We start from the raw sequence: 19,261 nt of genomic DNA, 5'->3' as shown, positions 1-19,261 counted from the left end.
CCCTGCACGGCAGCCCGGGCGGTGGCGGGGCAGGGCCTGGCTGGCCCCGTGCCGGGGCACGACTGCGGGGAAGCATCGCGGGGCACCAGCGGGGAGGGGGCCCGGGCCGGGCTTCTTCACGCCGCAGGAGCCCCCGCCCGGAGCCGGGAGCCATGGCGGCAGGAGACGGAAGAGCCGCTGCCAGGCGGGGACGGGGACGTGGGTGCTGGATTTCTGCCCAGCGGCCGCGCTGTCGCTTCGCTCCCGGTGCTGGAGGAGTAAAGGGCCGGAGACGGCCCCGGCCGCCCCAGCTCCCCCCGGCAGCCACATCGCGGGGATCGGGGTCGAGGCACTGCAGGGTGGAACCGACTCCGCGCCCTGAGCGGAGCGGCGGTGACAGCGGCAACGGGACCGCGGCTGCTTTCGGTGTCTGCCCTTAAACTGCGGAGAACCAGGGGAGAGCGCGAACGCAGTCCCCCACTACCACAAATTATGCAGTCGAGTTTCCCGCATTTGGGGAAATCGCAGGGGTCAGCACACCCGGAGTGCAGGGGATGAGCCTCGCCCTGGGAAAACCACCTGCCTGATCATGGTGTCTCCCCTGCCAGGTAAGTATGCCCCAACACCGCCGCCGCCGACACACACACCCGCCCACCCACGCACACCACACGGACACCGCGCCAACCACGCACACCCCGACACACGCCGCCCCCGCGCCTCCCCGCACCCGCGCTCCGCCGCCGCGCACCGCCCACGCAGCGCTGGCCCACGCCCGCGGGCGGCGTCTTGGCGGCGCGGGGCCGTCCCGACAGCCCGCGCGGTGCCTGATCTGCATGGACACGCCCCCTCCCGCAGCGCCCCGCCCCGCCCCGCCCCTGGCGGCTCGGAGCGGCCCCGGCCGGCAGCGCCGCGATCTGCACGGCCCCGCCCCTCCCGCGAGGCCCCGCCCCCGGTCACGCGCCAGGGCAGCGCCACCAGGCAGCGCGACGGAGCGCTCCACCGCCCGTCCCCGGCCGCCCGCGTGGGCGATAGTCGGGACAGCGTCCGCGGGTCGCCCCTCCAACACGGGCCACAGCGCCGGGAGCCCCGCGGGGCGGGCAGGGAGCCGCTGGCGAAGCTCGGGCACCGCAGGGAGCGTGCGAGGGTGTGGCCGGGACGGGTGACAGGGGGAGCTGAGCGGGCAGGGGGGCCAGAGAGCACGGGCAGGGTGCTGTGCACAGGGCACCGGGACACCGGAGGTGGGAGAGGCGGAGGCGCTGGACGCCCGCGTCACGCCGAGCTTTGGGGCCCCAGTGCCCAGGGAAAGGCCGGAGCAGGGACGATGCCCCCCGGGACAGGGACCAGGGCAGGGAACGCCGCAGCAGCCTGGGCACGCACAGGGCCCTGGGCCCAACGAGCCGCACCAGGCGTGCCGCGGGAGCTGGCAGGGGTCATCACGAGCCACGCTCAGTGACTGGGATCGGCCGCGGCGATGGCAGGGGAGCCCGAGGGCTGCTGGAAGGCCAATGTCCCCCCGTGCCACGCGCGGCTGGCTCTGGCGCAGGAGCAGCTGAGCCACCGGCAGCGCCGGGGCCTGTGGGGAGCGTCAGCTCCGTGGTGGGCGCCTGGGGACAGGGACAGACGGACGCCCGCTGACCCACGTCGGCACAGGGCGGTGCTGTGCACGGCTGGGGCGGAGGGGCCGAAGCCGTAGGGGCAGCCCCCGGCCAGGGGCCAGGACGGTGGCTGGGAGCAGAGATCACCACGGTGCTCACCAAGGGTTTGCCATGCTGCCGCAACCCGGGGCCGCGGGACCGGTCCCCGCGCAGCCCGAGGGTCCCGGCTGGGGTCGGTGGAGCAGCGGCACCGCGGGGGAGGTGCGGGGGGGCGGCGGGGGAAACCGGGAAGCGGCACGAAAGGGCCGGGCCCTGCCCCGACCGCCAGTACCGGGCCTGAGCCCCGCCGAGCCGGGAGGAGCGGGACCTCGGGGGCGGGGCCTCGCGGGAGGGGCGGGGCCATGCAGATCGCGGCGCTGCCGGCCGGGGCCGCTCCGAGCCGCCAGGGGCGGGGCGGGGCGGGGCGCTGCGGGAGGGGGCGTGTCCATGCAGATCAGGCACCGCGCGGGCTGTCGGGACGGCCCCGCGCCGCCAAGACGCCGCCCGCGGGCGTGGGCCAGCGCTGCGTGGGCGGTGCGCGGCGGCGGAGCGCGGGGGCGGGGAGGCGCGGGGGCGGCGTGTGTCGGGGGTGTGCGTGGTTGGCGCGGTGTCCGTGTGGTGTGCGTGGGTGGGCGGGTGTGTGTGTCGGCGGCGGCGGTGTTGGTGCATACTTACCTGGCAGGGGAGACACCATGATCAGGCAGGTGGTTTTCCCAGGGCGAGGCTCATCCCCTGCACTCCGGGTGTGCTGACCCCTGCGATTTCCTCAAATGCGGGAAACTCGACTGCATAATTTGTGGTAGTGGGGGACTGCGTTCGCGCTCTCCCCTGGCTGTGGCCGGTGACAAGGACAGAGATGCAGAGCAGTGGGGGTCTATGGCGGCGCGAGGGCTGTTCCCGCCGCGGTCTCCGGCGCAGTCGGCCTGGACCCGTTGTGGCGATGTTCGGGCTCCGCTGCTCGGGCAGGGCTCGGTCCCGCGACCGGTCTCCGGGGCGGGCAGGGCCGCGGTAGCGGCGGCCGCAGGAGGCGGCCACGGAGCGCTGGAGCCGTCGCGTCAGGAAGCAGGCGGGATGTTCCCGGGCAGGGAAGTGCCCATTACCGCTGAGTTCCGATCCTCGTCTTGAAAAGCACGGAACCCCCCCGGCCTTCGGGCAGCGCTGCGCCTCGGCCGCCCTCCGCTCCCCGTCGAGCTCCCGCTCCCCCCGGCAGCGAGATGGCGGGGGATCGAGGCCGGGGCGCGACAGGCGCTTCCCTTCCTCCTGGATCTTTGCGTTCCCGCGGGGCCCGGGCCCTGAGCCGCTGTAGCGACTCCGCGCTCTACTCAGCCCCGCGGTGCGGAGTTATCATCACGGCTTATCTCTCCCTTATCTGTTCTTTAACAGCCGGAACCAGGGGAGAGCGCGAACGCAGTCCCCCACTACCACAAATTATGCAGTCGAGTTTCCCGCATTTGGGGAAATCGCAGGGGTCAGCACACCCGGAGTGCAGGGGATGAGCCTCGCCCTGGGAAAACCACCTGCCTGATCATGGTGTCTCCCCTGCCAGGTAAGTATGCACCAACATCGCCGCCGCCGACACACACACCCGCCCACCCACGCACACCACACGGACACCGCGCCAACCACGCACACCCCCGACACACGCCGCCCCCGCGCCTCCCCGCACCCGCGCTCCGCCGCCGCGCACCGCCCACGCAGCGCTGGCCCACGCCCGCGGGCGGCGTCTTGGCGGCGCGGGGCCGTCCCGACAGCCCGCGCGGTGCCCGATCTGCATGGACACGCCCCCTCCCGCAGCGCCCCGCCCCGCCCCGCCCCTGGCGGCTCGGAGCGGCCCCGGCCGGCAGCGCCGCGATCTGCACGGCCCCGCCCCCCAACGCCCCGCCCCCAGCGGCCCGGCCTGCATCCGTGCGCTCTGCATGGCCACGCTCCGCCCACCAGGCCCCGCCTCCTGGCGCCTCGGCTGGCAGAGGCGCGATCCGCATGGCCCCGCCCCGCTCTGCAAGCCCCGCCCTTCCCACCGCCTCAGGCCCACCCCCTCCTGGGTCGTGCCGTGCCCGGGGCCCGCGGAGAAGGCGGGGCGGGGCGGGGCGGGCCTCCGCGGCGGTGGTGCCCGCGGGTCGGCCGCGCCGTGCCCGGGGTAGCGGCTCAGACAGCGCGGGCAGTGCCGGGGCGGGGAGCGGGGAGAGTGGGGCCGGCGGCCGAGGCCTCCCTGCGGCGGCCGCGCTGCGGGGGCGGAGCGCGGCCGCTCGGGGGGCGGAGCCGCTGGGGGGCGGAGCCGCTGGGGGGCGGAGCCTCTGGGGGGCGGAGCCTCTGGGGGGCGGAGCCTCTGGGGGGCGGAGCGTGTCGGCCCCGCCCCGGCCAAGGCGGGACGGCAGCTGCCCGGTCACGTGGCGCGGCGGGGCGGGGCGGAGACGTGGCACCCGCCGCGCGGGACCCGTGTGCGCGGCTGCAGCCAATCGGCGGGGACGGCGGGCGCATGCGCCCCGCCCCGCTCCGCTCGGCGCCGCCGCCTCCCGCTCCCCTGGGCTCGGCGGCGATGGCGGCGGCGGGCCGGGGCCCGGCCTCGGCCGGCGGCGGCCGCTGGGAGGTGGTGCGGAAGGGCCGGCGGCCCGCGGGCGGCCCCGGCAGCCGCCGCGCCCTGGGCGAGGCCAACGCCGGCCGCGCGCTGCCTTTGGCCGGTGAGTGCGGCGCGGGAGGGCCCGCGCGGGCCCCGCGGCCCCGGGCAGGCTCCGCCAGGGGCGGGCGGGTCGGCCCCGTGCGCGGCGTGGGGGCCGCGGGGGGGGGGGGGGCGCCGGGCCGCTGCGCCTTCCGCCCTGTGGGCATGGCGAGGCCGCGTGGTGCGCGCCCCCGCCGAGCCCGGGGGCTCCCGCCGGCTGCGGGGCCCGGGGTGGGCCCGACCCGCCTCCCCACGCCGGCGCTCGGCCCGGTTTGCCCGTCGGGCCCGGAGAGCGTCCCCGTGCCCCGCGCGTCCATGCTCTCGGCGCTCCCCGCAGAGCTGCCGGTTACCTTCTCCCCTTTCCCCGGGTTCCAGCTCCCATCGCTACCTCCGACACCATCTTCGAGCTGGGCTTCGAGAAGACGCTGAAGAAGCAGAACAAGGAGCAGGTCCCTCCCGCCTCGGCGCCCGAGCACCTGCACCGGAAGCAGCACGCAGGGAAGAGCGCGAAGAAGCCATCGGCGAATGATGCCGGCGTCAAGCCTGGCAAATACCGCTCGCTGGAGGAAGCCCTGAGAGCTGTGAGTGTGCCCGGCTGGGCTGTGCCTCGCGAGCACCCTGCCTGCACATGTGTCCGGGCCGCTCGTCCCCAGCCCGCCCCGTTCCTGCAGGCCTCAGGACGCCCAGGTTGCTCCCGACCCACGCTAACGCAGCGGAGCCGAAGCTCCGAGTGCCGTTGTTCCCAGGCCCTCGCCGCGGCTGGCTGGCGTTCCGGCAGCCTGTGCTCTCCGCTGCTTCGGGAGCGAGAGTCTGGGCACTCGGGGGGGGTCGTCATTAAATCCGGTTGAGAGGAGCAGCACAAAGAGCGCGGCGCCCTGTTTTGGTTCAGCTTTTCCGCACGGGTTCATCACGCCTCAGGAGGAGGAGGCCGGCCCCAAGCCCCAGCCCCTCTGTGCCCGGAGACCCCCGGGCTCGTTAACGCGTCCCCACCTTCGCGCAGGGACGCACACTCCTGCCTGCCGCAGGCCGCAGCCCGGGGTGGTCGCGTTCGCTGTGGGAGCAGAACAGATGGTGCTCGGCGCTTTGGTGAGCGCCGGGCTGGCCTGGGAGATCTGTCTGGTGCTTCAAGTTGTACTTTTGTTGTAGGCAGAACGGCAGGAGGTGGCTGGAAGGGAATTTCTGGCTTCTTTCTTCACCCACTCCCTGTCTGCTGTCTGAGAGGAATCCTGAGAAAGCGTCACTGGTGAAACCTCCTCCCTGTCTTACCGGCTGAGGTCCTGGGAGCTGTTTCTGCAGCTCGTGCTCCCTGCGTTTCAGATGAATCTGTAGAACTCGTTTGTCTTCCCTCCGCCTGTTCTTGTGTCTGAGCACGGACGGGTTTTAGAAAGGAGCCCCAGGTTAACTCTGCTGGGAAAGCGGCTGCCTGGCAGGGCTCTCCCGCAGCGGTCGCCCGTCCAGCTCCTCGCTTTCACCCAAGCGTCACATCTTGCTCGTGCCCTGAGCACCTCTGATCCTCCTGCCGTGGGGTGGGGGGTTTCCTTCGCTCCGCTGAGCACAAGCGGTTCTCCACATCCAGCTTTTGCACGCAGAGACAGCTCGGAGTCGAGTTAACGGTCTTATTTCTCTCTGTGTCATGGCAGATATTCCTCAGGGAGAGCGGCCTGGCTGAAGTGTGGTTGCCCTGTAACTGCTCTGCACAGCTCAGCAGTGACAAATGCCGTTGTGCAACTGTTGCCCCATCAGCTTCGCTGACAGCGTCATTTAGTTTTTTTGACATAGCAGCGGCTATTTTTTTCTTATTCCTTTTTTCAAAATGGTTGCTGAAATAAACACGCAACAAAATGTGCCCAACTCAGATGTACTAACGTGCTATGGCTGAAATCCACTGCGACGTTAGGCTCTGCAAAACTTCAAACGGCCGTTACAGCCTTGCTGCATCTCCTAACCTCCCTGAAGCGTAGACAGGGTATCTGTCCCTGCGAGCTTGCAGGTAATCTGAGTTTAAAAGCAGATGATAAGCGTGTTTCGTGACAGATAGCACAGGAGGAGGAAGGTGAGGGTATGTGAGCTGCTGTCTGTACTCGTGGTTTGTCGGTTGCGGGTCGTTAATCAGGTGGGTCTTGATGATCTTGGCTATTTTCTCCTTCGAGGACTCGGTGCAGAGTTGCCTGACGGTGCTGACACAAGCTGGTGACGCTGGGCTGATCCACGCCAGCCTTGTACTGTCTCCTGCCTGGAGCGAGCCTTTGGCCGATGCCGGCATGCTCCTCAGCCGTCGTGCAGAGCCGGCTGGTCCCAGGCCATGCTTGCCACGGGGCACGCAGGAGCGCAGAGCGGCTGAGCCCCGGCTGGCGTGCCGGCGGGAAGGTGGAGTGTGGAGCAAGGGAAGCCTCGGCGCGCCCGGGGGCGGCTCCGAGGAGGGAGAAGATCTCATTCCTGAGGCCGTGCCAGCGCAGCCCGTCCTTCTGACGCCTCTGTTGGCTCTGGGGCTTTCTGCAGCCCCTTGGGCGCCTGCGGTTCCCCACGTGGGTTTTGTTATTCCCCGGTAGCAGTCTTTGCTAATCTGAAGAAAATGTGTTTCCAGTACAAAACAAAATGCTGTTTCCAGGCCAGCGCTCCCGTTGGCATTAGTAGGTGGAGGATCGTGGGGGGGTTCCATGCGGGAGGGGCAGCGTTCTTGGGATGAAGGTGGGGAGCGTTTCCCTCCGTGCCCAGCAGCCCCTTAAGAGCTGAAGTTAACTTTCTTCTTTCTGTGCTTTTTGACCAGTTCTGTGCATCCCGGCTTGAATTTGTCTGTCTGTCGCTTCCAGCTCGACTTGGCGGATCTGCAGAAGGAGCTGGATAAAAGCCAGAGCGTGTTCCCCGAGAACCCCTCCGTCTGGGTGAAGGACCTGGCCAGCTATCTCAACTACAAGCTGCAGGCGCCCAGGAGCGACCCCATGCTCAGCCAGCACCCCCACGGTCAGTGGTGTTTAACCTGCCCCGCTGCCGGGGGGGTCTCCACCCTGGAGCTTCGCTCTGGAGTGGCTTTGTGCTTCGCAGAGGTGTGCAGAGCCGTGGGGCGTGTGGGGCAGGCGCTTCTCCACGGCTGGGCCTGCTCAGCGTGGTCCTTAAAACCACGTGGAGCTGGGCGGTGGGGTGATGGGGCAGCTGGGCACAGGGAGCGGCTCGGGGCGGCACCGGGAAGAAGCAGCCTCTGACCGCTCCCCTCCCGCCCCCCGGGCAATCTTGTAGGATCGTTTGGGTTGGAAAAGACCCTTAAGATCATCGACTCCAACTGTCTTGGTCCCAGCCGGAAGACTTGAAGGGGTTCAGTGCCATATAAATCACTTTGGCTCCATCTTTGCCAGGTTTATTTTGTACAGGTTTCCTAAGAGTACAAGTTAAAGGACAGTGCGCTCAAGAGACGGTTCTTAGAAGCATTGGAGCGCGCAAGACCAAAACAGTCACAGATGCGAAAGGAAAAAATCTCCCGTTTTCACCTGAGACAAATCAGGTCGAGCCTGTCCCACAGTCCGGCCTTGTTCCCTGCAAACTGAGATGTTTGGGATTTTCTTTGCTTCCCTCCCCCCCCCCCCCCCAAGCAGGTTTTTTTCTGTGCCAAAACTGCCTTAGGAAACTTGGTAATAGAAAAGGCACAAGACTGTGTTCTTTATTCAACAAATAAAATAGGGATTATTTGCTTGATTCTGTGATATCACTGCAGTTGACTTTCCTTGACTACAAAGACAATGAAACTGTGCATGCAGTTGGCAGATTAGAGACTTTCCCTGGTCACCCCTTCTCTGGAAGGACCTGTGACCTGTACCTGCTATTGTGGAGTTCGGGAATCTGCTCGCAGGTATCCGCACTCGTCTTTAAAAGGGATATTCTGGCTGGATTTCCCTTGAATACATGATCTGTTGGTCTACACTTGCTTCGAGCACTTATTGCTAGGGGTGGCAATGGGTAAAAGAGCAGAATATCTTCTCAAAACCTGAGTATACCCTGCAGTATCAACATTTAACAGAAAGCAATTCTTTACTGCTGAATTAGATGCAGCTAATGTAGAATAACTGAGAAAGAAGTCACTTGTTGACCGTGTGGTGTACGAGGACAATGCGCTTCTCTGCAACCGCCTCGCACGCTGGGCCAGCTTCTCCTTGCAGCTGCAGCTAAAAGTCTCCCAAACTGGTGCTCACGAAACTCTTCCTATTCCTGTGTTGGCTCCAGACTATCCGTACTGCCTCGTGAGCAAGGAGCTGAAGAGCATCATCAGATCCCTGTTGGGAAGGTCGTCCAGCGTGCTGGAGCTCTTCTTCGACCACTGTATTTATACCATGCTACAGGAGCTGGACAAAACCCCAGGTAAGACACAGTCGGCGCAGGTCCGGGGCACCGACACGCCCCTTGTGCTCCGTTAGTGCGGTGGTTCTTCTACGAGGCGGTCTGGTGCTGAGGCTTTCTGACGGCGGGGATGCTGCGGCTCCTCGTCGCCTGTTTTAGGAGCTCTTCTGAACTCCTCCGTGGAGAAGGTGAGGTGGGAAACTCCTTCTGCACGTCTTGCACGCAGTGAGAGGCTGTTCCTGCCCGGGCAGCTCGTTGGTGCAATGCAAAATGCTGCTGCTGGGGCTGGTTTCAGGCTGGAGGAGCCGGAGCAGGCGTGGCTGGGGGCGAGATACGAGCCCGGCACGGTGCTGTCAGGGGGAGAATTGCAGAAGGGAGGGTACATGGTGGAAAATGCCTCTCCGAGGGCTTCCACGTTTGTGCTGCCAAAACCAGCACAGGCATGTGTTGCTGCAGCTTGTAACCCGGGGTCTTTTGGCCTTACGAAACTTGGTAAAAGCCGTTTTGTTGCTGTGCTGCGGTAACGGTGTTTCCTGCGAAGCGAGGGGTCCTGTCGGAGCTGCCGTGCGGGGAGCAGGCGGCCGTTCCTGCCCTCTGACGCAGAGCACGCGAATGCCTGGCGGTGTTGCCTGGGTCTTCAGGCATCCAGAATGACGGTGACGGCCTGCTGCTTTCAGCCGAGTGTCAGACACAAACCCTAAATGCCCGTTTCCGTACCACCCCTGCCACGCCGTCAGGTGCCAGTAGCTTTAGCAGCAGCACCCAGGTCCTGCCTGTCCCCAGCCCCTGGCTGCGCTGTCTCCTGCGCTGAATGGCCGGTGGCCCCGTGTGCCATTTGTTTCCATCACAAAACCCGCCTGACTGATCAAAACGACGGGACGTAATAGCACGAAATAGTTGTTAGCAAATGGTCGAGGTGCTGCTTTGCTTTGGGAGTTGCGTTCGTATGTAATTCGGGAAGATGCTTGGCTGTCGGTGGAGCCGCTGCAGGGTCGGTCTGTGACGGGGAGGACCAAGGGGCTCTGCCGGGCACTGCGGCTGCGCTGGCCTCCTCTGCCGCCACCGCCTCGCGCGGCCGCTGCCCTTCCATCGGCCCGACCGTTGTGGGCTGGCGTGGCCAGTGCATCTGGCGTGAAAGCTGGGTGCGCCCCAGGGGAGGGTCGTGGCAGCAGCAGGACCGTGCTGGAGAGCAGGACCAGCCCGCGGGGGCAACCAACCCCTGCCATGGCCATGCCACCCATCCCAGGGTTCAGCAGAGCTGGAGGGGGTTGTTGGACGGCGAGTGGGAGCCGTGGGGGTCCCCTAAACCCTCCTTCTCTTTTGAAGGTGAACAAGGGAGAAATAAGCCCTCGGGATTTCCCAGGCGTGGGGCTGACGGTGATGGTTACCGTGCCCGCCTGCCGCTGCTTTGGAGGGCAGAGCTGGGGCGGGGGGCTTTAGGAAGCTGCCGATGGGTTTCCGAGGGTCTGTGGGGTCTGTCCTGCTCCTGTGGGCCGGAGCCCTGCAGTGGGGGGGTCCTGGGCAGAGGGCGGGTGGGGGGCAGTGCTGGGGAGGGAGCAGGACCCACGCCGCTGTGCTGGGGCTCGTGCCCGGAGCTCGTTAGCCGGTGAGCAGGGCAGGTCTGTGCAGAGGGGGTCGTCACTCCCCCCCCTTCCGGGGGTATCGCGGGGAGGGAGACACGTGAAGCGGCCCGCGGCTGAGAAAGCCCCTTCTGTGCTCTGTTTCAGGGGAGTCTTTGCACGGGTACAGGATCTGCGTCCAGGCAGTGCTTCTGGACAGGCCCAAAATCGCCACGATGAACCTGGGCAAGGTGAGCTGGATACCTGGGTTTGCAGGCGCTTTCCGGGCAGTCGCAGTAAACCCGGCGGTGCTGCTCCTCCTCCCGGCCCGAGGATCCCCCGGAGCGGCCGGACGATGAGCACTCGTTCCCGTTAATCAGAAGTCCTTTGGAAGCTGTCGGGGTTGTCCCGTGCATTAAGCCCTTTGCCTCCCTGTGCTCGTAGTCCGCGCAGAGGGACCGGTATCTCCAGTATCTCCCCTCCTCCCCAGGTGTGCTGGAGCCACTGCAAGCACCGGTGTCCCGCGGCATCTTTTCGTTAAAGACCTTGTCCAAAGCTCACGCTCCCCCTCTGCCGCACGCTCCGTGCTCTGCCGCTCTTGGAAGGAGCGGGATGTGTCCACCCTTGGCTGCGCTCGGTGGTCCGGCAGCCGTGGGACAGGAATGAGGGTTTCTGGGGTCCCGCTCCTTCGAAGCAAGCGTCCGAGTGGGTGATGGCTGCAGCTCGGCTGCCATCCAGCACCGCACGGTGCTGGCAGCTCTGCTTCCCCAGGGCTGGGGTTTGGGGTTCCGCCTGCCCCCAGCCGGCACGGCTCCTGGCCTCGCCTGGTGCTGGGGCTCCCTCCCGGGGGGCCGGGGGCTCTGCCCCGCGCTGGGGGCTGCTCCCTGCCAGGCCGGGCAGCCAGGGCCCGGTGGAGCTGCCGCAGTCCTGCGGCACCGGCCGCCCCACGAGGCGATGTGGCTCCGGGCTCGTTAGCAGTGGCGTTGGGGTGGGACGGGCTGAGGCTCTCCTCGACTGACGTGTCTTGTCTTCGCCCAGTACTTGGAGGTGCTGCGGTCCCACCAGAACAGGCCGGCGAAATGCCTTACCGTCCTCTGGGCGCTGGGACAGGCTGGGTTCACGGACCTCCACGAGGGCCTAAAAGGTGAGAGCCTGGAGCGGCCGGCTGGGCGCCCGTCCCCGCCAAGGGGGCGGCCCCCGGTACCGCCCGCGCGCCTCCGCTCCCGCTGGTGTTACCGCTCGGGCGCGTGGTCTGCTTCAAAAGACGCCGTCCCGCTGCTGAAATGCTGGAGAGGGGGCTGCAACACCGGGGGCTCCTGGGGGCAAACAGCTCAGGGGGGACGCCTGGGAACTGGGGTGTCTGCAGCCGCCGTGGGTGCCTCACGGCGAGGGCACGCCGGGCCTGTCTGATGCTCGTTTGGGAGCAGAATCATAGAACCATTTAGCTTGGAAAAGACCCTTAAGATGGTCGAGTCCAACCGAGTGGTGGTGACCCCCGCGCTGCGGTGGGGCTGAGTCGGGGTTTGCTGCCCGCTGTGTCGCGCGTGACGCTGCTCGCTGTTCCCGACTGCTCGTTACGCCTCGTGCGTGCCTTCGTTCCCCGGCCATATATGTTAACGCTACTGACCACCGCAGAAGGGGAGTGACTCGTGCTGAAGTGTGTTTATAGAGGCGCAAATACACAGCGTTTAGAGCGGCGACGTTGTAGAGCTGCGTGAAGTGGTTAATTGTTTTTGGGGAAGCTGGAAATGTCACAAGAAGCACGTTGCTTACAGAAGGGTGAGCTCAGATCTCGTGCCAAGCCTCGGCGGCCCTTCGGCAACGACAGAAACTGCCCTTACGGCATCTTGTCTCTGGAGAGCATCTTCCCCCAGCCGGGACAGGGAAATGGCTGGGTCCCACGAGGAACCATCCTGCCCGGGAAGGCAGGGAGCACGCTGCTCTGCCGTTCCTCCGCGGGCAGAGCCAGCAAGGCAGCGCAGCCGCCCCGGAGCCCTTCCCGAGGGACCTGTCCGTCTGTCTGATCACCTGCCGGGCGTTTTGAGTGGGGAAAGGGGGTGGTGGTTTTGTCCTGGGTTTAAGCGTAGCTGCGGTCCTGGCACCTGAGCGTTCCTCTGCTTTTCAGTTGCTGCTTGCAGACCCGAGGAGCGCTCGTGCTGATGGAAGGAGCATGCTGTGCGGCCGGGGAGCGCTCGGTGTCACCTGGGGCGCGGGGGCACGGCAGGAGCCCTCCTGCTCCCTGATCTGACCGCTGCCTCTCTCCCGCAGTGTGGCTCGGCGTCATGCTCCCGGTGCTCGGGATCAAGTCTCTCTCCCCGTACGCCGTTGCCTACCTGGACCGTCTGCTGATGTGAGTTACACCTCGCTTTCATTATCGGGGTATCTTCGTTAAGAGGAACGAATGCTGGGCGTGGTGTGACTGTGCCTGCATTGTGCTGGTGGAAAAACATGAGTGTGCCTGTGGGAGAGTGCAAGTGAGTGGGTGTGCATGCCCTGCGGACCCTGCAGCGGTGGGCTTGCTGTGCGGGTTAGTTTGTCCCCAATCTTTGGTGGCTGCACGTCGTGTCGGGTGTCCGGACAGCAGTCGTGGCACCTCCTGAACCGCATCCGGTGCCTCGATGGCTGCTGGTTCCACTACGGCTCTATGGAAGCACTGGGTTCCTGCACAGGTTTCCTCTCCGCCACTGCTGGTGCCTTTCCCAAAATGAGGCAGGGTGGCGGTGGAGGGGGAGCAGAGCCCTTCCCGGCCGGCCCTGGTCACCGCCCCGGCGCAGGCGAGCAGCCGAGGTGCCGCTCAGCTCCGGCTGGGGCGGCAGGACAGGGTGCTCCGGTGCCGCAGCTCGAGGCCGCGGCAGCGCTGGTGTGACCCTGCGGGTGCCCAGGCACCCCATGCCGGGAACAGGCTTCTCCGGCGCCAGCGCGCCTGGGAGAGCGGCTCCCGCTCCGAGCGCGGGTGGTGTCTGTGCCCGGAGGGTCGGCGCTCCGAGGAGCAGGGTCCCCATTGCTGCCGGCTGCTGCGGTGCACGGGCACGTTGGGGCTCCCAGCTGCGGCGAGAGGCGCTGGCAGCGTCCACCGTTGCAGGCAGATGAATTTGTCCCTGAAAGGAGAAGGGAGGTGGCGTTTGGCTGGGGGTCAGGACAGACCGCTCTGCTGGCCTTTGCACCGGTTAGGGCAGCCGCCGTCTCTGGCGTTGCAGCCTCGGCACAGCGTAAGGGAGCTGGGCATTACTGCGGCCGCTCCGGCACCCGAGGTGGAAGAAAGTCCGGTGTCACACACAGCGCAGGCGGCTGGTACCAGGGGAGGTCAGGAGCGGCTTCGTGGTGAGCACCGAGGGGCATCCCTGCCCTTCCGAGGGGTTTGAGAGGTTTTATTAAGTTTCTTTTCCTGCTTCACAGTAACAGGAATGTTGCGTTTGGTTTTGCCAGAGGATTTTATGGAGATGCATTGAGCCAGACTTCACAGTTCCTCCCGATCTTTCTGAACCTTCATTTAATTAGTTTTCTATAATCTCGTTTCTCTTCTCTGACTGCATTTCGTTTACTGACAACCCCTGTCACGGGCCTGCCGGACCTCCGTTGTCTGCAGCCTCTCGGCGGGGAAAAGAGCACGCGAACCCTTGTGCCTGACGCCAGCAGCGGGTGCTAATGCCGCCCCTCGCTCCGGTCACTGGAAGGGGCTCCCACAAACCCCTTTTTCCTCTACGTGGCAGTGGGGCCATGGCGGGAGCATGGGGCTGCGTTTGCCGCCGGCACGCCTGTCACTGCTCACGGGGTTTGTTTCTGCTGTGCAGGATGCACCCAAACCTCACCAAAGGCTTCGGTATGATCGGACCCAAGGATTTCTTCCCCCTCCTGGACTTTGCCTTCATGCCCAACAACTCACTGCCGCCCAGGTACGCCGGCACCGGCCAGTACCCCCCAGCGTGGGCTGCACTGTGGGGTGAACACCCCGGTCGCCTCGCTGGCCGCTCTCCGCAGCCCCGGTGCCCTCTCCCTTCAGCCTGCAGGAGCAGCTGCGGCAGCTCTACCCTCGCCTGAAGGTGCTGGCGTTTGGCGCGAAGCCGGAGACGGCGCTGCACACCTACTTTCCCTCCTTCCTCTCCCGAGCTACACCAAGCTGCCCTCCCGGCATGAAAAAAGAGGTGAGCCCTGAGCCGGGGGTGAGGGCTCTCACCCCATGAGACCACCGGTCCCAGCGTGTCGCTGCATGGCTTGGGGCAGCCCTGGTGCACCAGTGAGGAGGGACAGCCAAGCGGGTCCCGTCCTCCCTGCCCTACCTGCTGCGGTGGGCGCAGGGCTCTGCCGTCCGCTGCCCTGGCTCTGCGGCACGGCCAGGCACTGGCCGGCCCTCGCACAGGCTTGGCTCCCCCACGTCAGAGGCCGAACGGGCCGGCGGGTTGGGCAGGTGCCAGCGTCAGCGCGAGGTCGCGGTGGGAGCGTGTCGTGGTAAGGGAGGGAGCAGGATCTCCCTGGGAGCGGCGAGCTCGGGTCAGCACCCAGCCCAGCCGGCCCGCGAGGCTCTGAGGGATGGGCTTGGTTTGGTGGTCCCAGGCAAGGAGGCTTGGGGAGGGCCCATGGAGCGGCGGCAGGCCGGATGCGTGCCGTCACGAGGCAAGGATGGCGGTCGCGGGCCGGGGTTCCTGCCGCCCACGCCCGGGGTCTGGGGATGTCGGACCCACGAGTTGTTCGGTGCCCCAGGAGCTGGCTGGGATGAGAGCAGCGAGCTGGCAGGTTTGGGGGGTGGTCGGCTGTGCTGGCGTACGGCCCGGGGCACGGCGTGTCCGATGCGCCAGACCAAGCGACGTGTGTCGCGCTGGGGGTGAGGATCGTGTGTAACGACCTGCTGTGCTCTCTTCCCAGCTCCTGACCTCCATGAGCCAGTGCCTGAGCGTGGACCCCCTGAGCTTCAGCGTCTGGAGGCAGCTGTACACCAAGCACCTCTCTCAGTCCAGGTCAGTTGGTGCCTGCTGCCCTCCCGCTGCTCTGACAGGGCCGGCACCGACCTGCTAGCCTTCAGGAGTGTGTTAAATTGCTTCTCGGAGCTCCTGACTGAGCCCCGTGTTCCCTTTCCCGCATAGTTTGCTTCTGAACCATCTGCTGGAGTCCTGGGACAGCAGCAGCAAGAAGGTAGGAGCTGTGGAAAGGAGGAGTGACACGGGGTGGGGACACAACATACCTGTGCTGCTGCGGGAGGTCCCTGTAAGAGCAGCGTCCCCACGGGACCTGTGTGTGCCCACCCGGCGCTGCTCCGGCACGTCAGCAGCTCAGCGGGTGCACCGGTGGGGGCATGTGCCTGCCAGGCTTGGGAGCCAGCACTTTGTCCTGGGAACGGGCAACGCGCTGCCCACGGGCAGGGCGTTCATTTGCTCGCTGACAGACCCCCTTTCCCTTGACGTGCTGCGTCGGGACTCGGATATTCCGGATACAGCCCCGCTTAGGCCTCGCTGCTCTGTTGCTGTGACAAGTGGGGAGGTCGCGCTGGCCACGGCTCATCGTCCCCGGAGGAGCAGCACAGCTCCTGCGGCTCTGGAGCGACGGCTGGCTGGGTCGGCCGAGGCACTTGGTCTCAGTGCAGGGGCCTTGGAGGTTTCCCCTGATCCGTCCTGCGGGTCCTCAGTCTTTCTGCCCTTCCCGTCTCCTCTCCCTCTGCTCCCTCCTGCAGCCCCTGCGGTGCTGGGTTGCGTGGGCACGCGGTGCTGCCGGCACGGGGTTGCTTGGTGCCGTGACGCAGCTCTTGCTTTCCCCAAGGTGCGTCAGTCGCTGCAGGAAACAGTTCGCTCGTTCAAAGTGACGAACGAGGAGCTGGTGGCGAGAGGGCCCAACAGCGACCAGGATGTGGCCGCCTGCGATGCTGCCTGCAAGGTGAGCCCCAGGCAGGGACGGCTCCACAGACGGATTTCGGCTCCATGCTGGGATTGCGGTCGGCCTCTCCTGCCGCCGGCACGCGCCGGGCCAGGGGCCCCGCAGCGGCACATCTGCAGGACGCGTCGGGGACAGATGGCGCTGGCCCTCGTCCATCCTCCCAGCTGTTCGGCAGATGACACTGGTTTCCACTGGGAAGCCGGGGGTGGGCGGTGAGAGCAGCCGCGAGCGCGGCAGTGTGCTGTGGTGCGGCTGCACGGGGAACTCCCCGGCCTTGGGAGCCGCGTGGTGACGGGGCCTTGTCCTCCCGCCTGCCCAGGAGCTGCTGCGCAAGATGAAGGGCCGGGGCTTCCCCTGGTCACGGCTGCTGCTCGTCCTCCTGGTCTTCGCAGCCGGCTTCCTCCTGCACGACGTCCGGACGCACGGCTCCTTCCAGGGTAGGGCGGCGGCTTTGCTTGCGGCTTTGCACGAAAGAGGGTGTGGAGGAACGTCCCTGGGGAACAATAACTTCGCCGTTCTCCTGCGTGAAGCCCCTCCACACCTCTGCCTTCGCCCCGAGTCCGTGCCGCTGGCTGCCCTCGAGCAGCGTGGCCCCGTCCGTCTGTCTTTGAATGGGGTGTGCGTGGGCCGTGTTGGGCCGCGGGCAGACCCCCTGCCCGTGCCCTCTCAGGAGGGTTTCCCCCAGGGCTGCCCTAACCCATTTTCCCAGGTGTTTCTCAGCAGCTCGGGCTGTGCGTCCCCAGACAGGCTGAGCGCGCAGCTCCTGCAGACCGGGCCGAAGGGTTGCTCAGGGAACGGCTCTTGTCTCTTCCAGCCTCCTCTTCTGCTCGCCTGCTTCGTTCCTCTGGCATCCTGCCGGCCTCGCAGCAAGCCTGGCAGAAGGTCTCCTACTGCTGCCTCGAAGGGTACAGGTCAGTGGCACCGGCGCCGGGCGGCAGCGTGCGTGTCCGGGGGGTGTGAAGCTGTTCACGCAGCACGGAGCGATCTCTGTAGGGAGCCCTTTTTGCCGGGCGGTGTCCCCAGGCCTGCCTGGAAGGGCTTTGAGCTCGGCTCTCGAGCTCTCCTCTTCCCCACGTGTGCCCCTGTGGCTCTGCCGGCGGCGCCGGAGCAGCCGGCGCTGCCCTCAGCCGGCGCTCGCCTCTTCCAGGTGGCTGGAGCGGAGCCTGCCGGTCTACGGCTCCCAGGCGGCGGCCGTCCTGCAGCCGCAGCTGGAGCTGCTCTGGGCGAAGAGCGGCGAGGTGGCCCTGTACGCGTCCGAGCAGTGCTCCTCCCTGCTGTCCTGGATCCACGACAGCCTGCCCTGGTTCACCGAGTGGGTAAGAAGGACGTCCCAGCTGCTGGAAGAGACCAGGGCTGCCGGCACGGCTGCGGCCCGCAGGGGCTTGTGAGACTGAAGAGCCCGTGTCGGGGGTTCCGTTCCTGCCCGGTGGCAACGCCGAGGGCAGGAGGCGGGGGGAGAGGCCCGAAGGAGGAAAGCGACGTTTCTGTCGCTGCTCCTGCCCTGGCCGTCGGCCGCGAGCCTGCCGGAGCTGGTGGATCTGGGGAGAGGGAGGCACCGCAGCCGGTCTCGGATGCCGTTCAAAGATAACTCAGTCGTTTCCTGGAGATCAGGAGTTTGGTGGAAGAGGGGGTGACCTTAGCATCCCACAGAGCAAGCAGCGCGGGTTCCGTCTCTCTGCTGTTTGATGGAGACGTGCGGTGCGCCAGCCGAGCGGTGAACGTGGCGAGGGCTCGGTGATGCCAGACCGTGGGGAGGAGGGAGGGGGTGCGATGCCTGGCCGACGGCGGGACAGCCTGGTTTGGCAGAGCCTCCTTCACGGGTAGCCGGGACACCGGGCTCCTCGGGGTACCCAAACCCGGCGCGTGAAGGGGAGGTTGGCGTTAAATCTGCGCCGGCTCTCTCTGCCCCTGCAGCTCCAGTCCCGGGTGCCGGAGTCCCTGCTGCACTTCGCCGAGTGCGTCAGAGAGCTGCTGCTCTTCCTGGTGCGGAGCTGCCTGCTGCCGCTGCTGGAGTGCGTGGCCGCGGCCCTCGAGCGGGGCTGGAAGCACTGGGTGGACTCCTGCAAGTGAGCGTCCCTGCCGCTCTCGAGCCCCCGCGCCGCGGGCTGCGCCTGGGCTCTGCTCCCCCCCGCCACGCTCTGCCCCGCGGCTGCGGGGGGGTCGTCCCTCGCTACGGCAGCGGAGTCTCCCCCTCTCCGGGCGGGGGGTGGCTCCCCGTCCTGCTCTGGCAGAGGGGCTGGGACGCGGCACCGCGGCCGGTGTGGCGGACCCGTGGTCCGGCAGAGCCGCACCCCGCGGGAGCGGCGTTTTGCCCTGTGGGCAGCACAGGCGGCTGCCTCCGCCGCGGAACACGCTGCCCCCGCAGCCACCCTGAGCCCCCCGCGCCCGCCGCGCTCACCCCTGTCCCTGGGAGCGGGGCCACCCGTGGGGGTCCGAGCTGAGCATCACCCCCCTGCCGCCGCGGGGAGGAGGGAAGCAGCCAGGCACTGCCGGCGTGGGTACGGTACGGTCCCGCTCTCGCCGGCTCGCTTTGCCGCTTCCTCGGCACCTCCTGACCGGAGCCCCCCCCGCGGACGCGCCGCCCCGGAGGTGGCCGGGCCCCGCGTCCAGCGCGCCGTCCCCGTGCCGCCGTGCTCCCGGCGGCTGCGGGCAGCGCTCCCACCGGCTCTCCTGCAGCCGTGTCCCCGCTCGAGGGGCTCCCGTATCCCTCCCGGGCTTGGGCCGCTGCTGGGTCCCTGGGTTCCCTGCCCGTAACCGCGGTTCTCCTCGTTTTTCCAGCGGAGAAGTGACGTGGGACTGCGTGAGAGAACACCTGACGAGCTTTACCTATTCTTCTTGGATTTATCTGCAAAACACAACCCTAGCCGTCAAAAACTGGGCTTTGGCTATGATCTCCGGACACTGATCCGCGCTCGGGACGAGCGGCGACACGCTCCTTCCGGCCGCCGAGGAGCCGTCGCCGGTGCGACTTGCCGGCGCCGCGGGACGGAGATGCGGCGGCAGACGCGCGCGGGGACTTTGGGCTGCGATGGGGGCTGATGCGGGAGGGATTTGATTTTTTTTTTTTTTTTCTTTCCTGGAAAACACGTCCAGGTTTTCCGCACCCTGTGGATGAGATTTGGCTTTCCCTGTCCCCGCTCCCGGCCGCGAGTGTCCCCCTCCGGTGCCGGGGGGCAGGGCTGGGTCCCCGCACACCCCCCACACCTTTTTGGGGGGCTCCGGTGGGGAAAAAGCACCATTTGCCA

General features: G+C 66.8%; 1 protein-coding gene and 3 non-coding genes across 6 annotated transcripts; 2 read left to right on the top strand and 2 right to left on the bottom strand.

The window, feature by feature from the left end:
* Nucleotides 1–431: 431 nt before the first annotated feature.
* Nucleotides 432–595, bottom strand: LOC140650403 (U1 spliceosomal RNA). Its single transcript, XR_012041970.1, has one exon. It is a non-coding gene; the product is annotated as a U1 spliceosomal RNA (small nuclear RNA).
* Nucleotides 596–2,280: 1,685 nt separating this feature from the next.
* LOC140650404 (U1 spliceosomal RNA) lies at nt 2,281–2,444 on the top strand. Its single transcript, XR_012041971.1, has one exon. It is a non-coding gene; the product is annotated as a U1 spliceosomal RNA (small nuclear RNA).
* Nucleotides 2,445–3,003: 559 nt separating this feature from the next.
* LOC140650402 (U1 spliceosomal RNA) lies at nt 3,004–3,167 on the bottom strand. The gene has a single exon (XR_012041969.1). It is a non-coding gene; the product is annotated as a U1 spliceosomal RNA (small nuclear RNA).
* A 901-nt stretch (nt 3,168–4,068) lies between these two features.
* Nucleotides 4,069–19,066, top strand: TMEM214 (transmembrane protein 214). 3 transcript variants are annotated; one of them, XM_072858098.1, is made up of 17 exons: nt 4,069–4,291; nt 4,645–4,850; nt 7,080–7,230; nt 8,482–8,616; nt 10,323–10,405; nt 11,193–11,298; nt 12,423–12,504; nt 13,946–14,047; nt 14,155–14,296; nt 15,015–15,106; nt 15,233–15,281; nt 15,903–16,016; nt 16,336–16,453; nt 16,831–16,927; nt 17,164–17,332; nt 17,931–18,082; nt 18,795–19,066. In XM_072858098.1, the coding sequence occupies exons 1-17, from the start codon at nt 4,090–4,092 to the stop codon at nt 18,919–18,921; spliced, it is 2,127 nt and encodes a 708-aa protein (XP_072714199.1). In that variant the 5' UTR covers nt 4,069–4,089; the 3' UTR covers nt 18,922–19,066. The 3 variants fall into 3 exon arrangements, with proteins under 3 accessions (XP_072714199.1, XP_072714200.1, XP_072714201.1); XM_072858099.1 differs by lacking the exons at nt 4,069–4,291; nt 4,645–4,850 and adding an exon at nt 5,504–6,794; XM_072858100.1 differs by lacking the exons at nt 4,069–4,291; nt 4,645–4,850 and adding an exon at nt 6,845–6,899 and having other exon boundaries at nt 7,037–7,230.
* The last annotated feature ends 195 nt before the right edge of the window (nt 19,067–19,261 follow it).

This window comes from Ciconia boyciana, chromosome 3 (assembly GCF_034638445.1).
Source record: "Ciconia boyciana chromosome 3, ASM3463844v1, whole genome shotgun sequence".
NCBI classification, from domain to species: Eukaryota; Metazoa; Chordata; class Aves; order Ciconiiformes; family Ciconiidae; genus Ciconia; species Ciconia boyciana.
This window is presented reverse-complemented; position numbering and strand designations above follow the sequence as displayed.